The sequence below is a fragment of the Triturus cristatus genome, chromosome 10, assembly GCF_964204655.1.
Source record: "Triturus cristatus chromosome 10, aTriCri1.1, whole genome shotgun sequence".
In the NCBI taxonomy this organism is placed as follows: domain Eukaryota; kingdom Metazoa; phylum Chordata; class Amphibia; order Caudata; family Salamandridae; genus Triturus; species Triturus cristatus.
This window is the reverse complement of record NC_140593.1, coordinates 698316212-698342260: the sequence shown is the minus strand read 5'-3', so window position 1 is coordinate 698342260 and position 26049 is coordinate 698316212. Positions and strand designations below refer to the sequence as shown.

The window sequence follows — 26049 nt, the reverse complement described above, 5'->3', positions numbered from 1 at the left end:
ATCTTGATCCTGCCATTTTTTTCCCTGTATTTTTATTTGCACTTAATTGATTTATAACCCAGTGCTCACCCCAAAAGGAATATCTTGGCTTTAACGTCCAGGCCTGTAGTAAACACACAGAAACATTAATGTGCAGCAAACTCTTAGGTTTAGAAAATTATTGAAGACCTGTCTATGCCCTCAAACCTAACTGGGTAAGATTCATCTCTGAGGTAATCTGGTGGCCGATTCCAAATGGAAGCGGCTGAAATGGAGAATGATCGGCCTTTGATTGTTTTCTGGTGGAACTTATGAAATATTGAGCTACAATGATGGACTGATATCAATGCCTGTGAAGGAAGGTATTGTATGAACCAAGTGCAAAAGGAAGACCTCAGGTATAGATTATCTTTGTTCTAATCACATGCCAAGAATAAAGTAGATACAATGTAAACCTGGCTCAATGTCGTGGACCTTGACAGGGTCAAACCCTACCCTGACTGAATGCCAATTCACTTAGATTCACCAGGGACACCAACCTTTCCCTCAAAAAAAAAGCAAAGCGGGATGGTACAAGCTCTCTCTTATATAAAAAGTCAAAGTGTTTCTGACTGAAAGCAGCTTCTCTCTCGCCTGGATGGTGTTAGTGCCCTACTCCATGACCTACCAGTCTCCACACTGGCTCCCTTTAGGGGTATCCTACAAGACCTTACACACCTCATCCAGGGATTGAAGGAAGATGATCACATCACCCCCATCCTGTTGGAATACCAATGACTATCCCTTCTTTATCTTCAAAACCAAGTGCATAAGTGGAAATGTAGGCCTACATTTTAGGTTGAACTAAATTTCTGGAATTCTGCACAACCTCATGATGATAAGTTCATGAAACTCTTATATTAGTTGACTTCACAAGTATTTCAACTCAGGGCCTGGGGTTCACACACAGATTCAGTAGAAATAACTTAACACACTGAACCGTTTTACCAGCTTTATAAACTAATTTTAATGCATGCAGAGTTTGCAGACCTGAGCAATGGGGCTCCTACTGCCATTCGACTATAAACAATAATAGTGCGGGACATAATGAAGCCCCACACATATACGCTGGTGTGGTACTAAGTTTGACTGCGTAGTTTAACTTGACAATATTCATGTAAAATTATTTTCAGGCCAAACTTCTTGACCTGTGGTTGGGAGGGACACCAACACCCGGTAACCTGAGAGTAAAACATGCATAGTGCAAATGCACGGGGGCAGTTTGACTACTTTTTCCAACACCCCCTCAAAATGTGGATTTGAAAGGCACAAGAAACACTGTGGCGTATCCTAATTTAAGGTAGTGAACACTCCTGTGAGAAATCGGCCATTCAGCTAGACCTGACAGTGTAGCGAGTGTGACAGGGAGAGATACCAGCATCTGTAGCCATTGAGATGGATAAAGAACCAGCGAGCTGAGCTCTAAAGCCAATGTGACGGCAGAGGAGACACTTGGAAGAATGTCAGCCTGTGCAGCCAAATTGACCCTTTGAAATTGTGGTCTGTAGACCTTGTAACCTGAGAGGGCCGTAGAGGTTCTGCCATCAGAGTAATAGGGAATGACACAGATGGTGTGGCAACACAGAGAGATGCAGAAAGACTTTTCAGCCAATGAGGTGGAAAAAGAGGTCAAGCGAGGTCAGGCTTTGAAGTCCGTGTGACCGGAGAGACCTGAGGAGGCCCAGCTTTGCTACCAAAGTATGAGGGAAGGGCTCAGAGGGCAAGGTTCCACAGACAGATGTAGCGATTCCAGGTGTGTGACTGCTGTGATGAAGAGAGAGCTCAACGGAGGCCAGGCTCTGTAGTCAGTGTGACCTGGAAACCCAAAAGAGTCTGGATCTGCTATCACAGTATTAGGGAGGGACTCAGAGGACAAGGCTTTGTGGACTGATGTAGAGAGGCAGGCTGTGCAGCCAATGAGATGGAGAGAGAGTTGGGGAGTAGAGGGTCTTCAGCAATGAGACCTGATAGGCCTGCAAGTTCAGGGCTCTGCTATGAGAGTAGTAGGGAAGGATCAGAAGGCAGTACAGTCAGTGAGATGGAGACAAAAATCGAAAGATAACAGGATGTGCAGCCAATGTGACCTAAAAGGTCTGAAGAGGCTGGACGGTGCTATCAGAGTATTCGGGAAGGACTCAAAGGGTTCGGCACCACAGATAATTCTGGAGAGGCCAGACTGTGCATCCAGTGATATGGAGAGCGAGTGGCTTTGACAGGTTATGCTCTGAAATGAGTATGTCCAGAGTGGCCTGGAAAGATCCGGGTCTAATGGCAGTGTAACCTAAGAGGTCTGTGGATGCAGGGATGTTCCAGTGCCCGGCAGGTTTTACCCTGGAACTTTGACCACTGGGTGTTTTTGTAGCTGTCACTGTCCTTGTGTCATGTGACCTTTATAATACACTTTTTAAAGTTTTTGTGAGCCACTTGTCATTTATCAATGAGATGGTGCCATTTTATTCCATGATTTTCAATTGTGAGAAGAGAACACTTTTATATTCTAAGGTACTTCAAGTCGGAATTGGCCTATGTGGGCTTATGCATGGCTAAACAAAAAAAACAAATGCACCAAATAGTGTCCAGTAAATCTCTCTATTTCTGGCCTTTGGAGAATGAAACAAACACTCTACCTGTCTGCCTGTAATGCCAGAACGGCAGTGCAACATCACCAAAACCCTTTTATGAAAGAGTAGTGAAGAGATGCATGCATGGTATTAGTTTGGAGTTCTGCCTCTCTATGCTTTTGCGGAAGTAGGAGAGTTGCCTGAGCTGGAGCAAGGGAGCTGCAGCACATCATTAGCATGCATAAGGGGCCATGAACCATGCGGCTGAGGGACTATGAACCATGAATAGTTTGTATAGGAAGCTGGCTCTTTATGTGACATATCAAAAGTCTGATATACCATGTAAAGTGCCCAGGCGTTCTCTTCTGAGTGGACAGGGAAGTTGTTATGCAATCCCAAAGGGCTCTGTTAGTGAGTACTGTGGTCCAGCAGCCTTAGGCTTAACATAGAGGAGTGAAAGAGATTTGCAAATGCACACAATGATCAATAAATTATACACGCGTCTCAATAAGGAGATCCACACCAATTTATAAAAATAGCAAATATCTTTATATATGTTTAGGCATCAACGTTTATAAATATAAATTATTTTCAGTTCAAAAAGTGGACACAGTGCAATTTTTGATTTCTGCAAGGTTATCCTGTGGAAGGAAGAAAAGGTTTTGCAAACATGAACAGTACAGCGACTTAAGGGACCAATCTCCAAGACTTAAGGTGAGTGGTGGGCAAGGTCCACGGCAGCAACAGCAGTACACCACCAGCGGCAGGAGGATGGCTGGGTACAGGGTGCAAAACAGCATTCGGAGCCCAATCGGTTTCTATGGAGATTGGTCACTACAAAAAGTGGCTGCAGGCACTTGCTGGAAGACCTGTCTGGTTAAACTCAACAGGGGGTTCATGTCTTGCGATGCTTGGGATCATAGGGACACCTGGGGTCTTCGTCTCAATGGCCCGGGTGCAACGGATGCAGAGGTGACTTTAGGCATCAGGTTTTCTTATTGGGAGCAGTCTCTGTCGAGAGGGCCAGCGTGCAGAGGCTGCAGGTGACATCAAGGATTCCACACAGGGGAAACCATGATGGACTATAGCTCTGGTTATGCTGGTTGACCTTGATGACACCATTGGCCCACTTCAACTTGGGCCGGGGCGACTGGTGCAGTAGTTGCTTCAGGTGTCTGTTTTTTGTGGTTCCAGAGGCCTCATAGTCTTTGCGTCAGAGTTCCTGCAGAACACAGGAGAACAAGTCCACTGTCCACAGGAGGTCTTGGGTCTTTATGGAAGCCAGGCAGTCCTCCCAGGTTTCTGGAGTCAACAACTGCATGAAGACTCAACTTTGGTGCAGTTTTCGACAATGGTGTAGATAGGCCAGCAGGGTTGGTACCAGATCAGTTGCTTCTTATCTCCTGTCTGCTTTTGTGACTCTTCTGTGTCCTCTCTCTTCTTAGGTCATCAGGATCAGCGCATCTCTGGTGCAAGGGACTCCCCTAAATACTGAATTGAGGAGCATTAGCGGAGTGTGGAGTAGAAGTTAAGAGGCTCCCGGACAAAGGGGGGGGGGGGCTTGCTCTCCACTGAGGGGAGCCAGATTTGCATTCCAAAGGTGGCAGCTCTTTGAGGTTTGCCAGCCCAGGAAAGCTAATCAGCAGGTCATCCTGTGAGAGTGGGTGTTACACCCTCTTCCATGACTGGCTTTTGTTATGGGCCTCCTGAGAGCAGAGGCTCCCACCCTAGTAGGTCAGCACAGCATCCTGGGTGGCAGGTTGGCAAAAACCAATCAGAGAGCAACACCAGACACTAGTAGTTTTTCAGGGGGCACTTCTTAGATGACCTCTGGGTACATGTATTGGTAAATCCATCACTGAAATCAGTGTGGGTTTATCAATACAAGATGTTTGATACCAAATATCCCTATTTGCAATGAAGCCATCATGTAGCTGGGGAACTTGTTCTCACCACTGTCCAGCACATGTTTTAAAATGTCTTCCCTGTCCACTTGCACTGGCAGTAATAGAACTGACCAGCACATGCAATATCCAGCAACCTGCCTTAGGGCTGTCAGGCCTGCTGTAGGGGCGACTTACAAATATAACATGCAGTGTTAGGGAACATGGCACACAAGGATGTGTGACGTCGTGTTTCACTTTTGTCTGCACCAAGAGACACAGGCTGCAACAGCAGTCTTCCACGTGCTTGGTAAGAGGTCCCTTAAGGTGGCACACTTGGGCTGCTGCCCCTAGAGAGCCTGTTTGGTACCTCAGGCCCTAGGTACCAAGGTACTAGGGACTTACAGAGGTTGCTAAATGTTTCGCCAATTGGGTAAACAATTGTACAGTTTTGGGAAAGAGTTCCGGCACTAGGGACCTGGTTAGCAGGAACCCAGTGCACTTCAAGAAGAAATCACATCAGTTCCCAGGCAATAAGTGATGGTGACCATATCAAAAAGAGCTTCTGTCCTACATTTTGGGGGTCACCGTTTCTGCCTCTTTGCCCCACATATACATTCAAGATGACTGCTGCACATCATGATATTCCTCTGAGGCTGCATAAGCCTTTTAAGCACAGGGTGTGTGCTCTGGATCTGTGAGTGGGGCCACTGTACCTGGGCCTAGTGAGTGGAGAGAGTCTGGCCAAGCCAGGGCCGTAACGCAGGCCCCTGTGTTGCCAAGGAGCCCCAGCAGTTCAGGGGTCTGCTATCCTGTCAAGGGGGGCACCATTCTGCCAGAGGCCAATGAATGTCTGTGGCAAATGGAAGACTCAGGGGCCCCTCCTCACATTCTGCAGAGGGGGCTTCATTTTGCATTACACCACTGGATCTGGCCTTCGGGTCTGCGCCTGGGCCCTGGGAGCCCAGGGTATGTGTCCGGTCTCTGTGAGCTCTAGGTATGTCCTTGAGCACAGGGTATGCACCTGGGTCAGCCCTATACAATGTGGACAACTCTAAGTACATGACTTGAGTAATCTTTGGAGACCATTTTAGATTCTTCACATCATTTTGCACTGATAATATAAGAGGAAATAGAGAACTTCAGACTAAATAGTCCCTCATGGTATTTCATCAAAAGAGGGACGGTGGTGGTCCAGGTCATCATCTTGTCAACTATAGCAATTCAGCCATGAACGTATGAAAAGATGGAGTGGTGCACTACTCAGAAGGAATTTCTCAGGGCTGGAACTTTTTACTGTTGGATGACATTGAGAATTAAAGGATTTATTGACACAACAAAACAAGCCTACATGACTTATTGAGAAATTCCTTCTGAGTAGTGCACCACTCCAACTTTGCTTTAGTTCTTTCTCTGCCTGGCAGCTGGCACTCAACAACGGCAGGAGTTGCATGTGCACACTGATTTGGACTACCTGTGGATATAATTACAAAGGGAACACAGAAGGGAAGTGCGGTTACCTGGTCCGCCATTGTTTTCAGCTCAAAGTATGAAAAGATGTGAATGAAACCCATGCTGCGGGCCTGCCTTTGGGATAATCACCTAACCCCCTCAACGGCAGTGAGGTCACGCAGTCAGCGTGCTGTTTACTTTTCAATGTGACTGGTCAAGTGCTGCATTGCTTACCGACTGTGATATTATTGCTGTATAAACCGTTAAGTAAATATCCAGCTGCCTGCTGATTGGTGGCATTTTTTGTAAAGTCAGACTAGTTATGAATTTGTCAAGAAAAGGATTCCATGCCACATACATTTGGCCCCTCCCCTAGTTACCCAGATCAGATGCCTCTTAAACGCACGTTTTCACCAGTTCCGTTTCTATCCTACTGAGGAGAAGTGTGGCTCAATGGTTAGAGTGGCAGACCTCGATGCAAAGCACTGGTCCGGGACCAGGGTTCGATTCCTGTCGCGGCAGGGTCTCAGGCTATAAATTCCGCGGACTGGATGTTCTTTCCTCAGTGCCTATTCTAATCATGGGTCCCACGCTGCAACTCTGGGCAATAGCTTGCTTAATCTCCACAACGGCCCCAACAGCACTGGGATGCCTGGCCCCCACCATGGGGCTGCCCAGGAGTGGACACCTCACATGGAAAGCCAGGAAGGGTGCCTTCAGCGGTATGAATACAGCGCTGAGATACCCGTAGTGGTGATCGGTGCTATATAAAAAAAACCATACATTTACACTGAGAGCACTGAAGAAGCCCCGAACTCCTGGGCTTCCACTGTGTGATCCTGTTCGCTCCCGAGTGCTGAATATCCGGTTGCAAACCCACGAACGAGGGCTGCTGTCACGGAAACAGAAGGACTGCACATTGATTGTGCCATTACTATATTCACGTCGCTGGCACAATTTTCCTTTAAATATCCTTTTTTACGTTTCTTTACACGAGTTCGTGGTTCCATTTAAACAGTTTGCTGTGAGCCCTCCGCCTGCCTGCTCTCACTCACGCACGCTCCGCTGTCACGGCAGAGACCTCTGCTTCCGAGGCAGGCAGGCAGCAGGCGGCAGGCTGAGAAGCGAGCAGAGGAGACCGGGAGCGCGTGGGACAGCGTCGCCCCTCCACCCTCCCGTCCCGCCGGCTCTCGCGCGCTCCCTGCGCACACCCCCTCATCCATAATTGATGCCTGCTTTGGGCAGATGCTTCGGGGCCGGGGACTAGAGCATCTGCTAAGTTTATGGAGGAGAGAGGGAGCAGGATGGTGCAGCAGGTATTTCACTTTCTTTTCCGCTTGGCGCTGGCGTTGCGTCACAGGGAGGGCACTGCGGGTGTTAATCCGTCCCGCGCCGCGAGAGCCTCCCGCGAGTCCCCCGCTGCCCAAGTCATTCAGCAGGCACCTTCACTGCCGCCGCCCCCGCAGTGCTTGGTATCTGGAGCGGAGACACCCGCGAGCAGCAGGTTAACAGCGGCAGCATGTGCGCACTTCTCTTCTGCGGCTTTGTTTTCCTGCCCCGAGGAAAGAGATGTCTTTGCTTCATTTAACTACAGTAGGAGAGCCTTCATTTTGCATACGTAATGCCACTTGAGTGGTAAAAGAAAGAAACAAAATACCGCTATTTCAAATGTTGGCAGGTGTAGCTGTGACGTTAAATGGGAGCTGTGTTGATGTGTGTGACTGTCTTTGTATCAATACATCTGTCTACCATTCCAATTTGCATTGATAAAAAGACAGCCTGTTTCTGTTTACCAATCTATGTACCGGTGAGCCAGGATTTTTTGTTTCTCCGTTTACCATGTCACTGTTGCATCTATCTATCTATCTATCTATCTATCTATCTATCTATCTATCTATCTATCTATCTATCTATCTATCTATCTATCTATCTATCTATCTATCTATCTATCTATCTATCTATCTATCTATCTATCTATCTATCTATCTATCTATCTATCCATGTTCATTCCACACATCCTCAATAGAGATGCAATCACTGTTCTGATTCGATTCTGAATGAATCTTCCTTTTGTTTTATGAAAACTGCTGCAAACTGCCAACGTAAACTACTGAGACAGGCTCTGACGAGCCTAATGTAGGCTAGAAAATGCACGCGTTCTACTAGTATCGATGTATTTTTGTTCAGAAAACTGTTTTCACCCATAGGGTATGTATGATTTTTCAGGTTCTCCCTCTCTTTCTCTACTTTTCTGTTCAGTTTCCTCTTCGCGAGCAGTCGGCGCAATTCCGTGCTATGCCACGTAAGGCATATTTTTGGAGTTGAAATGTGGTTTTCATTAGATTCCAGGCTAAAGCACTGAGCGGAGTCTGACTGCCTGCCATCTTTTGTGCTCCTCACGTCTGCCAGGAATTGCTTTATAAGGGATCCTCGCGCCACGTGCAGTTCACAAATCTAATGACCGTTGAAGGGCAGTCTGAAGACGGTGGCCTGTAGGGAGTTCGAATCCCCCGGCATATACATAGGCCTCTACCTGTAGGAACACTGCAGCGCAGTGTTGAAAGTTGCTTGTGAGAAATCATCAAAAAGCCCAGTTCTCTTAATTAAATATTAGCTGTAATTAGCTGTGTGTTTGAATGCAGCAAATATTAATCAGGGTCTGTGGAACTGCTGTCAGCGTTAATGAGAAACAGTAGGGGGTTGGTAACATCTGTTTTAGCACTCAAGGTAGTAGTAAAGCCTTCTGATGAAATGCACCTGCATAAACTCTGCTCGGCCCCTTCTGCCCTACGTCTTCAATTTATGTCTGCTGAGGAGGACGCTGGACGAATACAAATCTGGCAGGAGGGCAAAGGTCAACCTAGGCCAAACCATTGGTGATACTGTACGTGATGTGACATTACCACATCATTTCTCCCTTTCTGAGCTACAAAATTCACCCTGCATGCTTTTTCCAGGTCTTTTCTACCAAAATACAAGTGGGGGGAAAGTTGCTGCTTGCAGTAATTTTGCAACAGTTATAATCCCTGCCATGGTGCCAGCTAGCCATTTGTGTTTGATTATGGATTAGGGCAGCAGCAGAACCAGGGCTTAGACAAGTCAGGTAAAAAATAGTCATGAGCTAGGTGCACCCGCTGAGCGTGGCCAATCATGCCGAACTAGCAAAATGTAATAAGATATGTGGAATGTGATTTGTGAAGAACTAGACCTTCGCATGCCGCACCTTGAACCTCATAATCAGAGGCCTCTTAATTTCTGTGGGACTAGCGGCGGCAGCTGCAGGCCCAATATGAATGAAGAGATCTGCTTTGTTGCCAAAATCTCAGAATCCAGGGGAAAATGAGCAATTGCCAGGGAATTGGACCCAGAATTACTGAATCCCCTTGTAATATCTAAGGAGACCCTCAGGGTCCCTCATGTGACAACCCGAACTTTCATCACCTCCAGAGTTTCCAAAACCCTCTATGGCGTAACTCCAAGGATGAGAAAAATTGAGGCGGATTTCGTGTGTACTCATAACGAGGGCCCTACTGGTGCTATCACACAGAGCTGAGAATTCTACAAGCTTAGAGTCGAGACTTTATAAAGTTATGTAGAGCAAGTTTAAATATTTAGTTGTAATCCACACCAAGTTTTGCAAGCGTAACAGGGATATGAAGTTAGGCTTTCAACTGCATGTCGGTTCTTACATCCAATCAGGCCTTCTTACATAACAATGAAGCTGAAGTTTTGTCCCCCATTTCCCACTCTTTCAAATATCCCTGACTGCTTCAAGTACCCCTTGTTGGGAAAGTCCAAACTAAGATCAGGACATTCCTACGGGTAGCATGCCGAGGATGGAATGAACAGCCTGTTCCAGATAGTTGGCCAGTGCACAATCTTCTGTTCAGCTCCACAGCTGCTTTTCAATAAATGTTATCTACCCAAATAGTACGGAATACACAGGGTGTCATGATCTAATAAATACTTTTTATGGTCTTGCTTGACTGTGCAGCTGTCGCCAGACATTTATGTGAAAATCACAAGGAGTGGGCTTTGGCTCTGTCCACATGTTGGGAGCCAGGAGGACATGTTTTGATTGGGCAGAAGGTGTGTGCTTCCATACAAAAGTGCTTGCCCTCCACACAGCTGCAAACATTTTTGTTCATTTATACAGCTGCCTGAGCTTGGACTTTCAGTGGCACAGATGTGACATTGCAATACTATTAAAGAGTCCTAGATAACTGGAAAATGTGTGGTGTTTTTATCTGGCAGCAGCACAGATGGGAGGAGGGCTGTCATTAACCTACATGGAGTTTTGGGGCTGGCTTGAAAGTGTAAATGTCACCAGACCTTTTAACCTACATCAATATTATTCTACTGTTCTTTACTTTACGCCCAAATACATATCTATTCCCTTGCTGCTTGTAGTGCTTCATATTACCATACAACATTCTTTTAAAGCCAGACCCAAGCAGGTTTTTGATGGGTTCTGTTTGAGAGTCCAAGTTGGACTAAATGCAACCTGTGATCTATTATTTAAAAAAGTGAGCAGATATTTTTTTACCTATCTTGTACACAATGGGCACAGGAGTGTAGGCGTTGTAGGAAACAAGCCTATCTCGCTATCACAAGCTTTTACTGGTGATGGAATGGATAGAACAAGTGTTTAGGAGGTCGATAGATGGAGTTCATCCTACAAGTGAATACACTGGAATCTTTGGCGACATCCCTGTCAGTCAGTCAGTCAAAAAGCTTTATTATCGGCAAAAAACAATAAAAGCACATATTTACAAAGATTTGAATAAAACATACCAATATCCCACAATGCAATATATTCATGATGAAGAGGAATACTCCTAATATAGTTTTTAAATGCAAATATAAAACCAGGAAATAATCCTATGCAATTTAAAACATAACAGATAAAAGAGTAAAATCAATCCCTGCACAAATTAATATCAGGGAATCCCTGTGATATGCTGGGTCTGTGGTAACGCGGGTGTAACAGATAATTGTTTTTTAATTTTTGCGCCTCTGGCGCACCATATGGCCCAGAGGTATGTAGAGGTCGCAAAGACATCCCTGTCTCCATGGTAATATAATTAATACACAGTAGGAAGAGCATTATGAAGCACAAGCCAAAAAATATCAGATAGAGGAGAAGCAAAGATGAAAGAAATGGACTTGGTTCAGAGGTGAGCAAAAAAAGAGCTAGTGATGTCTAGACAGCCCTGTGTATAGATAAAGAGGAGAGGGTGGCACAGTTGTCGAAGGTTATAAGGCTGGACATCATATGGACGTCATTTCACCAAAATGCCATGGGTGGTGGAAGTGGCATCAAATGCCCTTTGACCTCCACTTTCATTCACAAACACATACTTACACATTAACACAAATTCACACATATACACTATCTCACACATAAACACACGCTCACCCACAATCATGCACACAACATACATTTAAAAGCACTTTTTACTAACCTCAGCTGCCATGGAAGGTCATATTCCAGCTTATTGTACTTCATTTGTATTACACTATTAGTGAATAATATATTTGATTTATTCACTATTAGTGTAATAAAAAATTAGCAGAAAATAAAAAGAGTGGAGTCCCAGCTGCCCCAGTGTTCCTAGCGCTGACATTGCCATTCTGAGGCCAGGGGTTGCAAAGGCAGTGGTAGAGGTAGCAAAGGACAAGACAGGGATCACAGCTGCGACCCCTGGTAACCTCCAAATGACGTCCATGCCTTAGGCCATAGGCTTAGATGACACCTTGTCCCTTGGTTTTAGAGCCAGGAGAATTGGCGGGTCGTGGAATTAGGTGTATGATTGTATCTGGGCTTCAGGTTGAATACATGAGTGATCGCCTAGCATTTGGCATTTGGTTCAGCAGAATGCCACGTCCTGTACCCCAGCCTCTGTTATATCCACAGGCTCTTAGTCTTAGGATCAATGTTTTGATGAGTATCTTGGATTAATAGGCAGAATGGTGCTTGTCATTTTGGATTTAAGCCAGGGCGATGTTTTAGCCCATGGTCTTATGTTCAGAACTGTGTCCTAGTTCTTTATCTCACCCTCTGATTTATCCACCAAGTCTCACTTGTGCAATTATGATTTCGTTTCAGCTCTCGGTTTTAGGGTTATTGGTATGTCTTGGCTCTTGGTTTGAATATCGGAAACATGCTGTCGTTTTTGATTTTTTGATCAGGATTATGTATTGACTCTTGTCCCTGCGATCAGGGTGAATACTTGGCTTTAGCTTTTGTTTAGAGCATAGTTATTGACACCTCACTTGAATAATGATAAATTAATAATGTAATGTGCACTTTGCAAAGTGCCTTTTTAAAGTTTCGTTTTTAACCTGTTTTTAATGTCCGTCGGCTCAGATCTAATGTAAATATACTGTACACTGTATATTGTATTTGTATTTTGTACTTTTTATGTTGATTTTTAATCAGCGAAATAAAGATTTACTGACTGACTGACACCTCACTTGTTCCTTGAGACTATCTGATTGTTTTCTTCAATTATCAGGGTTTGAGGGGATTGCACTTTACTTGGGATGAAGGTAATTTCTAGAAATTTGGGAATAAGGGCTGTTTGAAAAAGTTAGTATTGGTTATTTGCAAACTGGTCTATGATCATATTTCAGAAGGTTTTGTTCAGACCGAACGTTTCTTTTATTCACAGCACCCAAATTGCATTTTTTATTACGATTGAAGGCTTGAATTCGTGTCTACTAGATCATGATGCCAAATTAAATCTGAAATGATGCCGATGCAATCTGAAAAGCCCTATTTTCAGGCACAAAAAACGAGTTTAGTAACGACTTCTAATGCTGAATAAGCTTTTCCTATATGACGGTTCATTATTGAAATTGGCAGCATTTTCCTTTCAAATTATAACTATAGAAGCATGCACAATACAATAAATAAATTGAGGTCATTTCAAATTCCCAATCTTTTCCTAATGTGCGAAGAACACGAACATATTACAAAAATCGAATTTCTGTTTCATAATTCCATCATGTTAGGTTGTTGAACAAAAAAGCTTGCAAGGAAGGCTGATGCTTTCAGATGGAGTAAGTATATGCGCTCCCTGAGGGATTATATTAACATTTAATTTAATCTTCACTGGCATTTTAACTATCCTATGAAAAGCATGCTGTCAAACAGAACTATAGTTTCACTTCTCAAAGACACTCAAATGATACAGTTGAAAACTTCAGGGGTAATTAAATCAACTACAAATTTAACTCAGTGGAAATACACTTTTTGCCCTTTGACAGCAAGTGACAAGAGACTCCCTAAAGAGTGACCTTTTTCCAAAGGTGCATAATCTCTATTAATATAATATTTGGCAGCCCATTATGGTACACTGGGGTTTTTAACTTTTGACTGGTGTAAGATATCTTTCAGTTTTTTTATGTTCAGTTGATCTGACTGGTAGAGGCATTTATTATCTATGTTGAAATCTCTTGATAACTCGTTGCGCGGGACACTGTCATGAGCGAACTACTAGAGGGAATCTTTCTCTTCTGTTGTTCATTACAATGGCTGTTTTCACTCCGTTTATTTTTTTATGACTTAACCTTGAATATCTTACCAACAAAGTCTGTTTTATTACAATACTCAGAGGCCGAATAGATTCCATTCAGAAGGGCTCCGAATCGGATTCGGGTTTGCCGAATCTGATTCGGAACCCTTGTGCCTGACCGAATCGTGCACAGTTCCCAATGACCGATTACAATGCCCGTAAACCGTTAGGGCTGTCTGAATCGGTTCTGAAAGGCATTCGGACCGGTTGCGCCTTTCTGAGCTGATTCGTACAGCTCTATGGACTTGGTTTCCGAGTGAGCGATTACGATGATCGATTCGGAAAGCCATTCTGAATCGGTTCCTCCGAAATGAATTGGCTGCCGGAATCTGTCTTTGGGGGCCTGTAGCAGGCCCCCATTCACCCCAGGCCTTCTGAATCGGGCCCATGGGGGTACTCAAGGGACCCCCCCCTCTCCAGTCATGCACAATGCACCACTTTTTTCAATGGGAACCCATGTATTCGTTCTGAACACAGCCTCCCATTGAAGTCAATAGGAGTCCAATCAAATTGTGTCCCGAAGCATCCATATTGCTTGATTGGACTCCCCCGATTCTAGTCATTCGGAAAGCATTCTGTGACCGATTTGGTAGGAATGCTTTCTGGACGAGATCATAATCGGCCCCTTAGTCCCAAATGGGGCAAATTGTGTCTGAATTAGTTGAATGTGTTTGAGGGATGCTTACCTTTGGATAAAAAATACATATTTTAGCAACTTGCCCTTGGATTCTGGCCTTTCCCTGTGCATTTATCTGGAAACACTAGCGGTAAAACACAGAGTTCTGAGCTGAAAAGATCATGGCCACAGTCTGTGCCTGCACTCTTAGAAGGTGATGAAATAATGGATAAAGTACTGAAAGGGGAGTCCCAATGATTATGGTATGTTCAAAATGCATTATAAATTTATTGAAAGGTTACTTAAAACCATTACAAAATATAGCCAGAGGCTGATAATACGATAAAGCGAACTTAAAAAAAATGTACCGCTATAAGATATATTATCACAATATATATTTTGAGAGTCTGAATAATGACATTGTTGAGCCCCTCTTTCCGAAAAAAAAATGCTGTAATTTATTTTGAAAAATTACATCTCTTGTCAAATACCTATTCCTTTTCATCTGCTGTATCAGAAACCACTCTTTGTTGTCTTGACACTTCAGTCGGGTATGAACTGCACACTCACATTTAGATTTGAAAGAATTCACTGGACAGTCTGCATGGTCTCAGAAACCCGTGTGCAAACATGTTATCAAATAGGTATGCAGGACTATAGGAACGGTCAGATTATTTACCGGTAATCTTAATTAGTCCAACTTCTAATCTTCCTCATTACAATCCTATTTTAAAAGGTGTAGGGGAGGAGAGAAAGGTAAAACTAGGTATAAATGTTGGTTTGCACAGGAAGTAGTCTGAGTTAATCCCACCTTCATTATCCAGGATGAGGAAGTTCAGCCGTTTTGGGGAATTATTCCCAGCTATTTTAGGTCTCGCCTACTAGAGAACATGGGTTGTCTTTTGCAAGATGTTTTCTAAGCTTATCAGTGGTTTGCTTCATTGTCACTCAGATTTCCTTGCTTTTTCCTCTTCTTGTGTTTGTACCAGCTGTGAAGCATGTGTACATTACTTGTGTTCTTTCTCTGTTCACTTTTCAGGTGCTACTTTTTTCTTTTTATTTAAGAACTTCATGAGAGTTCATATCTTTTCCAGCTGTCTCCCACATATACTTCTCTCCATCCCCATCCGCTGCACTCCAGTGTTTTTCTATCTCAACCATGTGCTTCACCCCCACTCACCCAGCGTGGCGTTCTCACACTTGTGCTTCTCCCCATCAGTTCCACGTTGCTCTTTTTCACTGTTTGCTACCACTAGCATGGCACTTTTCTCTCTCACTGTATCCTTTCCCAATCCCATGTCCTGTATACTGTCTGTCCACAACCTGTTGCCCCTGTACTGCTATCGGTCCCTGTCGTCCATGTCGATACTGCCCCCTCGTCCACTGTGTTGCTTCGGTGCCCCATTTCTCCCCTCTCTTTGTTGCTTCTCCCCTCCCACTTTAAAAAATGCTTTTGCACATTTTTTTCATTATAGTTAAAGCTCTAACTTGGATTGGTGGCAAAAAATAAAAAAAAGTGTCCACATCATTTTGTAAGTGCGCACATGCATGCTACATGTCCCTACAAAATGACTTTGCTGTTTTATTCTGTTTTGACCCTATAAAAAGTAAAAAAACAATTTGTAGCCATGACTCAAAACATCAGTAATGCTGTGCAACATGGATAACAACTGTTGGCAAAACCATCAGGTCTCAAAGATGAGACCTATTGCCTTTGCTAATGCTTATTTAATCTAGCATGGGTAGAATTTGTAAGATAGTAGAAGTGGAACTCTTTGAGTAAGGACCAGGCAAGGTAGGCAGATGAGGAAGTAAGAATGTTTACCATAGAGTCTGCCTGTCTCAGCAAATGTATTACCGTCTGCCTTATCAATGCAGTTATCAGACAGCAGATGTGAGATGAAGAGTCTGTTGACTGCCACAAGTCTGAAGAAAAAACAGGTGATAGTTTACTGAGATGTTTGAGCCATAGAAACTTACAATTCATGGCTGGGAAGTGAAAAATTGTGTGGGCTTTACAGCAGGTGTCTAACATAGGGTTTCAGGACTTTACACGCATGCCTTCACCATGCTTATCTTTATCACGCAGCCTTTATCACACATGCCTTTACAATGCAGATGCCTTTAGCACACATATTAAGTATAATTAAGGTAAGTAAAACACATATATGTATGTGTGTGTGTGTGTATATGTATGTGTGTGTGTGTATATATAGATATATATATATCGTGTGCTTTAACCCTACCCACTTCACCGTACAGTCACTCCCAAAGCCACACACTCACCCATACAGCTAATCAGACACCCGCTTATTTACCCATACAGCCACTCCCACTCACTCACCCATAGGGCCTGTCAACACAGCCACTCAGTCACCCATACAACTACTCACCCACCCACACAACCACTTTCATACCCATTCACACACCCACACAACCAGTCACACAATTGCTCACTCACCGATACAGCCGCTCACACAATCACTCTCCAATACAGCCATTCACACACCAACTCACAACTGTGTGTGAGTGACTGTATGAGTGAGTGGGCGGGTGTCTGAAGGGCTAGATAAGTGAGTGACTGGGTTTTTAAGTGGCTGTATGGTTGAGATAGTGGCTGCTTGAGTGGGGTTTTAGTTAAGAGTTGGTGTGTTAGAGGCTGTATTGGAGAGTATCTGTTTGAATGGCTGTATGGGAGAGTGAGTGGATGTCTAAGTGCTTGTATGGATGCACAAATGGGTGTGTAAGTGGTTGTGTGAGAGTGTGTGAGTGGTTGTAAAGGTGAGTGAGTGGCTGGGTTGAGAGGCTGTATGTGTGAGTTAGTGGGTGTATAAGTGGCTGTATAGGTGAATAAATGGGGGAGTGAATAGCTGTATGGGCGAGCATGTGGCTGTGTGAGTGGATGTATGGGTAACTGACTGAGTAGCTCTAGGGATGAGTGAGTGGTTTTGTGAGTACTTGTATGGGTCTGTGAATGGGTATGTGAGTGGTTGTGTGGATGAGTCAGTGGGTATATCAGAGGTTGTATAGGGGTGTTAGTGAATGTGTGAGCCGTTCTGTGGATAATGTAATCAGTGATGTCATTTGAGATTTCATTAATGATGTCATTGATCATGTCATGAGTGATGGAATATGTGAGGTCATAAGCAGGTCATTGCTGGGGCATAAGTTATAGTTAGCTCAGGTAACTTACTGCTGAATTTCTCTGTTTTCTTCAGTGAATTTCTCAGGTTTTTTAAAATTCTGTTTTCTAACTATAACGTCCCTCTCACCTATGGTTTTGTCAGTGAATTTCCAAGGTTTTCTTAATGTTATTTGATGACTATAACTTCCCAGAAACATAGTTTTTTGTGTGACTGTCTGTGTTTTTTAATGTTATTTCCTAACTATAACATCGCTGTAATCTTTGTTTTTTTTAATTGAATGTTTGTTTGGCTGTATGGGTCTGTGAGTGGGTGTATGAGTGTCTAAATGGGTCTGCGAGTGGGTATGTGCGTCTGAGTGAAAATGTGAGTGGGTGCCCGAGTGTCTGAGTGAGTGGCTGAGTGTGTCTGTGAATGGGTGTGTGAGTGTCTGTGTGGGTATGTCAGTAGCTATGTGAGTGACTCAGCCATACAAGAACTGCATCTGCCCCCTTATCCAACACGAGTCCACAGTTTTGGATAAAATGTCTACCTCCTGGGATATTGAGATCAAGAGTGGGGGGAGATAGAAGAAGCATTTATCCATTCAGCATCATCATTGGGTTTCTTTCATGCTTCCTCTGCATGGAGGGAACCACTGGTTATTTCAGTAGTGATCAAAAATCAAGAAAAAGTGTGGGTGCTCGTGTGGAGTGAGTGTTATTTAAAAAGGAGAGTCCTCATGCCACCTAAACTGTAACTTTATTCAGTTTGGAGCATGGGGAAAGATAAAAGCAGTGTTCTGCATAGTAGGACGTTCAATGAGTCCAGCACACTTGTTAGTCCAGATAGATGTTTCAGCCTCTTTGTGTGCCCATAGGGGTCGGGGGGCTTTCATGCGGAGGAAGCATGAAGGAATCCCAATGATGATGCTGTCATGTATCTAACTAAGGCGGAGAATTAAGATATACCGCCTGCTGACCTGTGTACGTGAATGAGGATTTTTTAAGCAATGATGGATAGAACCTAAACCCTGGTAGCAGGTACAAGTGATCCATTCCCCATTGATTTTGAATACCTCCTGGGGTAAACATCCAGTTCATTTTCTAGACTACGGCTGCACTTGTTAAACTTTCCATCATCCTGGCATCCCGGGACATAGCAGGAGCTGGTCCTGCAAGGTTTGGTGGTCCCCAGGGCCATGCATGGCTCCAGGAGAGGGAGTCAGATGGCCCCACTCCTTTATTGTTCACGGGCCAGCCACAGGGAGAAGGTGGTGGTCCATGGAGCTGTATATGGCCCGGGAGGGGGCTGAGTGCCCCCCTTCCTCTATAAAATGTTATTTTGGTCCACAGGAGGAGGTGGTCCCTGGGCTGCAGGGGTCCGTGTGGCCCCCGCACTTTTGTTGAATTGTCCCTGGCAAGGTGTTGGTCCCCAGGCTTGTAACATCCCAGGAGAAGATCTGTGAGGTTCCCTCTATTATTTAAATGAAGCCCGGCAGGGAGGGGGTAGTGGTCCCTGGAGCTCATTTGAGCCCTTGGTGGGTTCTGCATGGCCCCCCTCCTAAATTAATAATAATCCTCCTTTTTTTAGAAAATGCCCCTGGGACCTAGCCCACCTATTTCAAAACTTCAAAACAAGCGCTGGAGTCTGTGCTTGTTTTTAAAAAAAATGTTTGCGACACATTCATGAATTTCACAAAATTGCGGCCACATAAAAAAATGCTTTTTTTGCCCTGCTCAGGCTCCTCAGGGACTCCCAGACCAAGGCTTGGGGTTCAGGGTGTTCTTACCCTGCGCCCTTTTCTTTTTTTCATGTTTTCCTTTTGGGACTCGACTGAAGCCACATTCCAAGATGGCTGCCAACACTTCCTAGTTGAATTTTTGTCAGCCAATCAGAGCTCTGCAGTTTTCTGCACAAGCTCGTCATTATTCATGAAGACTTCACAATATCAGATAAATACATTTTGATTTCCTTTAAAAGCTCTCAAACTACTGAACCGATTAACACCAAATAACAAAAAGATCAATCTACACACCAAAAGTGAGCTTTCTGTCAAATTTGGTGTAATTCCGTTCAGTGGTTCAGGCTGCAGGCATGTCTAAAGAATCTATGTGAATTAACATGAAAGAAATGCACCTTTTTGACAATCACATTACTGAAACGTGTTTTCTCGGCAATCCTTGCCTTGAAAAATGATCTGAAGTCCTCTATACAGGTGAATGCATCATTAATCTGTCGGAGCACAATTTTTTCTGTAGTGACTGTGACAAGTTGGTTCTTTCTTGTTGTCTCCTGGTGAGAGCAGATTTCATGGTTCTCCCTTTAAATTACTATGAGTATGCAAATGCTCAAAATCCCTTACAACCTCCCCCCATTTGGCTCAGCACCATCCACCTTAGAAGTAGACGCTCAAGGAATAATCACATTTCCGAAATTAAATGCACACTAAGTCACTGGAGACACTGCCTACTGTTCCATTACGGAACTGTAGCATAGAATATGCACTAGACATTTACCCAATAAGGTAGCAGTAAATAGTATTCTAGACAGGCAGACATTTTGTGCAAAACTGTGGACTCTTGTTAGATAAACAGGTAGGTGAGTTTCTGACCCTGGTGCCCATTGTACAAAACTTAAACCTCAAAGCGAATCACTTACATATAAAACACAGCAGGTGTCCCAGTTGAAGCTCCACTTCTGTAAGAGACAAATGATCCTAACTTCTTGAGCTTGGCGAAGGCAAAGCAAGCATTTTTTCTCGGCTATTCCACCTTGAAAAATGAACTCAAATTCTTGAGCCACACAAAAAATGTAAATGTAATTATGTAGTACATCATTATGTATTATTCAGTGTGAAAACGTTTTACAAAATACTCACACTCTGTAAATGATGTCGTCAGTGGTGTCATTTGAGATGTCATCAGTGATGTCACTGGCCATGAAATGAGTGATGTAATATGTGAGGTCATAAGTAGTGCATTGCGGGGCGTAAATTATTGTGAACTCAGGTAAGTATGACTACTGAATTTCTATGGTCTTGTGCATGTGAAATATGTACCTAACTATAACATTCTTGTAACCTTTGTGTTTTTCAGTGACTATATATATATATATATATATATATATATATATATATATATATATATATATATATATATATATATATATATATATATATATATATATATATATAAATACGTGTGTGTGTGTATATATATATATACACATATACACACACACACATACTCGTACATATATATTATATATAATTTAATATTAAATTGACTTTCTTTTTTGGAGGGAACCGCCCTAAGCCCCTTTCCTTTTTTAAATTTACCCCTACACTTCCTTTATCACTATCCACCCCATAATCCTAAATTGACCCTTACCACCCCAAAATCTAACATTACCATTACCACCCTTTACCACTACCCACCCCTAAACACTAGAATTACTCTTACCACCATTTACCACTACCTACTCCTGAAATCTAAAATCACACTTACCACCCCAAAACCCTTACATTAACCTTACCTCTCTTTACCACTGCCCACCCTTAAACCCTAAAATTACCCTTACCTCCCTTTACCACTGCCCACCCATAAACACCCTACCCTTTACCACTACCCACTTTTAAACCCTAAAATTGCGTGGTAGAGACATGGTTCTAAAGGTTGTTTTCCCTAATAGAGCCACATTGTGAAGCAGCAGTAGTCCACCAATTGCATCACTTTGGTACTGTCTGACACTCTTTTTGAATGATTTACTGGGCTTGTGTGCATCAAGACATGGTTGAAAATGTACCCTGTAACAGATTAGAGATTTAGCACTCATGTCCGCATGCGGCGCGCACTGGAACTAAATATACCAGAGATTATTTTTTAAAAGAGTATGATTTATTGAAGAGAACATTATCCTAAAATGTTTGTCATTTTTTAAAATTTCTGTGGAGACAAGGTTTTAAAGCAAAGCCTGTCATTAGGTTGATGTGATTGCACCTAAATGGTGGTCGAATCCTAAAATATTGTGCCTCTTTATATGATATTTTACGATCTGACATTCCATGACACCATACGAAATAGTGTAAACCCTCACACTTAGAATAGTGGTGTTTAAGAAGAGTGCTAAGTCCATTGTTCCCCTGTAAGGTTCTTGATTTTGACCTCACAGTAGGTACAAAATACATAATTTGTGTGGCCTGATATAAATCTTCCAACTACAGAAAATGAAAAGTATGATCGAAATCAGGTTTTACTGAATTTTCACGTTAAATTCCATGCATGTCTCTTATAAATCCAGGGAATTGGATGCACTTTCCACAGTACTAATTTTTAAGGGGTTTGACCTATGGAAATTTTGGGACAAATGTACCCAAGACTTTTCCTACAGTTTTTGAACACCAAATTTTAGCCCTATAAAAGGTTGATTCCACATAGTGCTGTATGGCAACTTCAAAAATGTCAATATTTGAGCGTTTGCAAAAGAAGCCTTTTTGCACATTGATATGTCTTCCTAGTATAGGAAAAAATGTAAAAAGCACAAATGCACATTTTTGTGATACTTATTCCTGTGTTTTATCCCCGAGATGTTAATTTAGGGAATTAAAATGCACTCAAAAGTTAACCATTTACATAGATTTCCGAAGAATACAGAATGTGGTTTTGTGAATCACAGAACATATAGAAATCTACAGTATGCAAGTCTCTAGGCACTTACCAATGATACATGGATTTCCACTGAATCAGTTCCACTAATGTCAGATAGAGGTCTAGCTCTACATTCATAGGAGATACTGCCAGAGAGCATTTCCAACATGTTCAAGAGGACTATGTACAATTATTATTAGCATGATACATAACCGTGGGTTGCCCTGAAAAGTGGATTGTTTTGTGGGTATTAAGGAAATGGGCTATGAGTGACTGAATGCGTTTAGGTCGCCACATATCACAGGGCCCCATACCTCAGTCACTGGCTTCACTTCCACCAAACCACCAGACATTTTCCCTCAGCATGACTCTCACTCGAACACACACCCAACATCCACAGAAGCAGAATGAGAGGTTGATCATTCTCCTACCAAGCCGTCATATCATGGAACGACCTCCCACCATACATCCGGGCCTTCTCATCACTTCTTGAATGCTGCAAGAAGCTGAAGACCTGGCTATTCAATTACTCTTTTTGCTGGACCATCAAGCGTGCCTGTATTCAGGCACAGTCGCACCACATGCCTACACTCAGTGCGTGGGTACCCTCACGGGTGACGAGCAGAGCTCTATAAATCCATCTTACATTACATTACAATAGACTGGAGATTTATGACAGGATGATGGGAGTGACTGCACTTCTTCAAAGGATTCTCAGCTCAACAGATGTGTTTGTAAGCCGATGAAGAATGATAATCATATTTTGTTGTTTACATTTACAGAATAATTTGCAGAAAGAAGAAAAAAATGAATTGTTTAATTGTGTTTTTTAGGGAAATCAGGAAGCGACAGCACCTCCAGACACAATGGCACAGCCTTATGCCTCGGCCCAGTTTGCCCCACCTCAGAACGGCATCCCCGCAGAATACACGACTCCACACCCACATCCGGCTCCAGACTACACGGGACAAAACACGGTGACAGAGCACACGTTAAACATGTACCCGCCTCCTCAGTCACACTCTGAACAGAGTGCAACGGACACAAATGCACAAACTGTCTCCGGCACAGCCACAGTAAGTTATTTTTGATACTGCTTGCTCGAAGAATTCAGGCGGGGCTGAGAACACCGTCAAAAGTTAGCCTTATCTATCACTTATCTTGGATATGAAATTTCTATTTCGCACTGGGATGTTTTTCCTTCACTTACAAAATATTCCAAGAAATTAGGAACATAAAGTATAAACATTTTTACATGAAATTATTTAGAACCATACAATGAAGGGACATTGCAAGTCATGGAGGAGTTTGAAGATTACATTGGATCTCAGAATTGTGAAGTGACTGGCAATTCTCCCTTTTTTATGTGGGTTGGTAAGATTTATGCTCCTAATCACAGTGACACTCACCTGTGTCCCCTTTTAAATACTTAATTTCCTGTTCCCTATGATGCATGTTATCTACTGCCTGAACATGTAAATGTATGAATCTGCATTCTGGAAAGATCTTATCCAACAGGTGGACAAACTTTCTGGCAAACAAATGTTATAATTTCATTGTAAGTCAAAGGGAGTAGGGAGCACACTGCCTCTCCGCCCAGTACAGTTCAACCCATTGCATTCTGGTAAATGCAGTATGCTGACATCAAAGTTGCTGTAGTTTTTAACCAAAGTTGGCACAGGTAGTGATGTTATCTCTAGACACGTGTTTCTGGGTTTAGCCCTTCATCAGTAGAGGGCAGAAGTAGTAGAGAGCAGAGAAAAGTCATCTTGGATTGCTGAAATACTGCACTGTGCCTGTGGAGTGGTACTGTGACCTGCGAAGACATGGCCAGCATTTCAGCAACCTAAGATGGCTTTTCTCTACTACATCTGCCCTCTACTGTTGAAGGTCTAAACCCAGAAACACATGTCTAGAGATAACAGCACTACCTGCATCAACTTTGGTGAAAAACTACAGCAACATTGAATTAAGCGTGCTGCATTTACCAGAATGCAATGGCGTGAACTGTGCTGGGATGAGAGGCAGTGTGCTCCCTCCCCCCCTTGTGTTTAAAAGACTCCTTTGAGCCAACGAGCTGACAAGCTTACCTGGGATGCACCTGTGTGCCCGTGGTGTGATATTGTGACCTGTGAAGACTTGGGCAGCATTTCAGCAACCCCAAATGACTTTTCTCTGCTCTCTTCTACCTGCACCAATTTGATGAAAACCCTTGGCAACGAGAAATAAGCATACTGCAGATACCAGAGTGCAATGGGGTGAACTGTGTTGGGTTGATAGGCAGTGTGCTTCCTCCCCCATTGACTTAATTGTAAGTCACCTACCATGGCCCACGGCTACCTATTTGAAAAAATGTGCCAACAGGCGGCTAGATTCCTGCTCCACTGTTTTAATTTCCAGCAGTTTACTAACTAAAGAGACAACCTCTGTCAGAGAAGGAGTTTTCATATAAAAAGAATCTGAAAATGTAATCACACGTTTCTCTGGCACTTGATTTTGTACTCAGGAAGCTGCTAATTAGCACTCTGTGCAACTGCAGCATCTTGATTTGTAGTATCAGTCCTCAATAGCAATGGATATATTTCAATAGTAGAGCTTTGATTATGGATAGCTGAGTAATATCCGTATTTTGTTCTCCATGACATCTTCTTAATGTTCTATTGTACAGTAGTTATACAAAGGCGAACGGATGGTGAATACTGTTATCCCCAGTTTCCACATTCTGTGCTGAGATACCTTAGGCCATAGGGTTTCACCAAAAATGAAAATTGATAGTGTTTTGTTGAAAGGCCCTGTGCTCATTTCACAACTCCCAAAGCTTAGTTCTCCAGAGTACATGTATTATGCACAGTGATGGCATCAGGGTATTTCAGTCATTTCAAATAGAAGGAACCCTATATCCCAGGGGAGGCCCTTCTCTATGATGGAAGAAGCTTGGCACTTACATCTTCTCCCAAAGGTAGGGTGGGAGCACTCTCACTAAGTTTCATTCCTCAACCCAGCTGCTAATGCCGTGCTAGTAATTATTTTTTTATACTGTCTTTTGAATTTTCTATTTGTTTTAATGTTATGTTACATATTTTGTTTAGTTTTTACATAATGCACAGCTGCTATTTGAACATGGCCTAGATAGATGCAGCAGGCCCTATGTCTTGCCCTTAGTCTGCCCTACTCATGCAGACACGTTTTTGCGCACCGAAGTTGAACGTAAGAGTTCCATATTTATCTTTAGGCATAGAGTCTGTTTGACATGGCCCTTCTTATGGGATTTCTCTAAAACATTTTGCTTTTTTTCCTCCTGGTTTTCGTTGATTCTCTTTTCGTGGCCTTAGGATGCTGGACACTTTCCCACTGTAATGCGGTGTGAAAGCACACTCACCCTTTCTACACATTTTAGGAAGTGATGCTTACTTGATTGGTTTAAGTGTTGTACCTGTGAGTGCCCTATAAAAAGGTACACCACATACCAAGGGCAGGTACTGCACTGGTTAATAATGGGATGCAGCACTGATTGTGCTACCCACCAGAATAGTGTTTCAAACATGCATCAAGCCTACCATTGCAGACCTGTTGGTGTGCAGTTGTGCTTATGGTCAAGGTGGCAGTTCTAACTCATTAGCCTTTAAGTGAGCCTTTCACTGCCACTAGAGCACACCTAGGTAAGCTCTGAGGGGCGGAGCAAGTGGTAGGTGAAAAGCAGGGCAGGTTCACATGGGTATTCAATGCCCAGGAAGTGAAGAACCTCCATTTGGGTTTTCCCTACCTAGGAGGTTGGCTCTTTCCATGGAACAACACTGGGGTTTTGCTGATGAAGTTTTAGTGGCATTAGGGCTCTGGCCACTTTCCCATTGTAAATGCAGTGTGAAAGTGTGCACACCCTTCCTACGCATGTTAGGAAGTGCTGCTTACCTGATGTTTTTAAACATTTCTCAAGTCTGCCATTACAGGCTTGTGTGTGCGCACTTGCACCAATGATGTTTTTAAACATGTCTCAACCCTGTCATTGCAGGCCTGTGTGTGCACACTTGCACTTTTGCTCTGGTTGACCTTTTTAAACCTCTGGCCACTCTTGAGGGGGCTTTTCACTTGCACTAAAGCACCCCTAGGGTAAATCTTGAGGGGTGAAGCAAGTGGTAGTTTAAAGGCAGGGCAGGTACACATGTGTGTT

General features: G+C 43.3%; 1 protein-coding gene across 35 annotated transcripts in view; it reads left to right on the top strand.

Moving 5' to 3' along the window:
* Positions 1 to 26049, top strand: part of RBFOX1 (RNA binding fox-1 homolog 1) — a 958925-nt gene that overhangs the window by 531429 nt on the left and 401447 nt on the right. For 34 of the 35 annotated variants that reach the window (XR_014969494.1, XR_014969493.1, XM_085628210.1 and 31 more), the window contains exon 2: positions 22715 to 22957. Coding sequence is in view for 33 of the 35 variants with exons in the window: in XM_085628210.1 (XP_085484336.1) it covers positions 22715 to 22957 (243 nt within the window). In the remaining 2 variants the exon portion in view is untranslated. Of the gene's footprint in view, positions 1 to 7079; positions 7231 to 22714; positions 22958 to 26049 lie in introns of those variants that run through there. The other variant, XM_085628207.1, reaches the window with a different exon arrangement.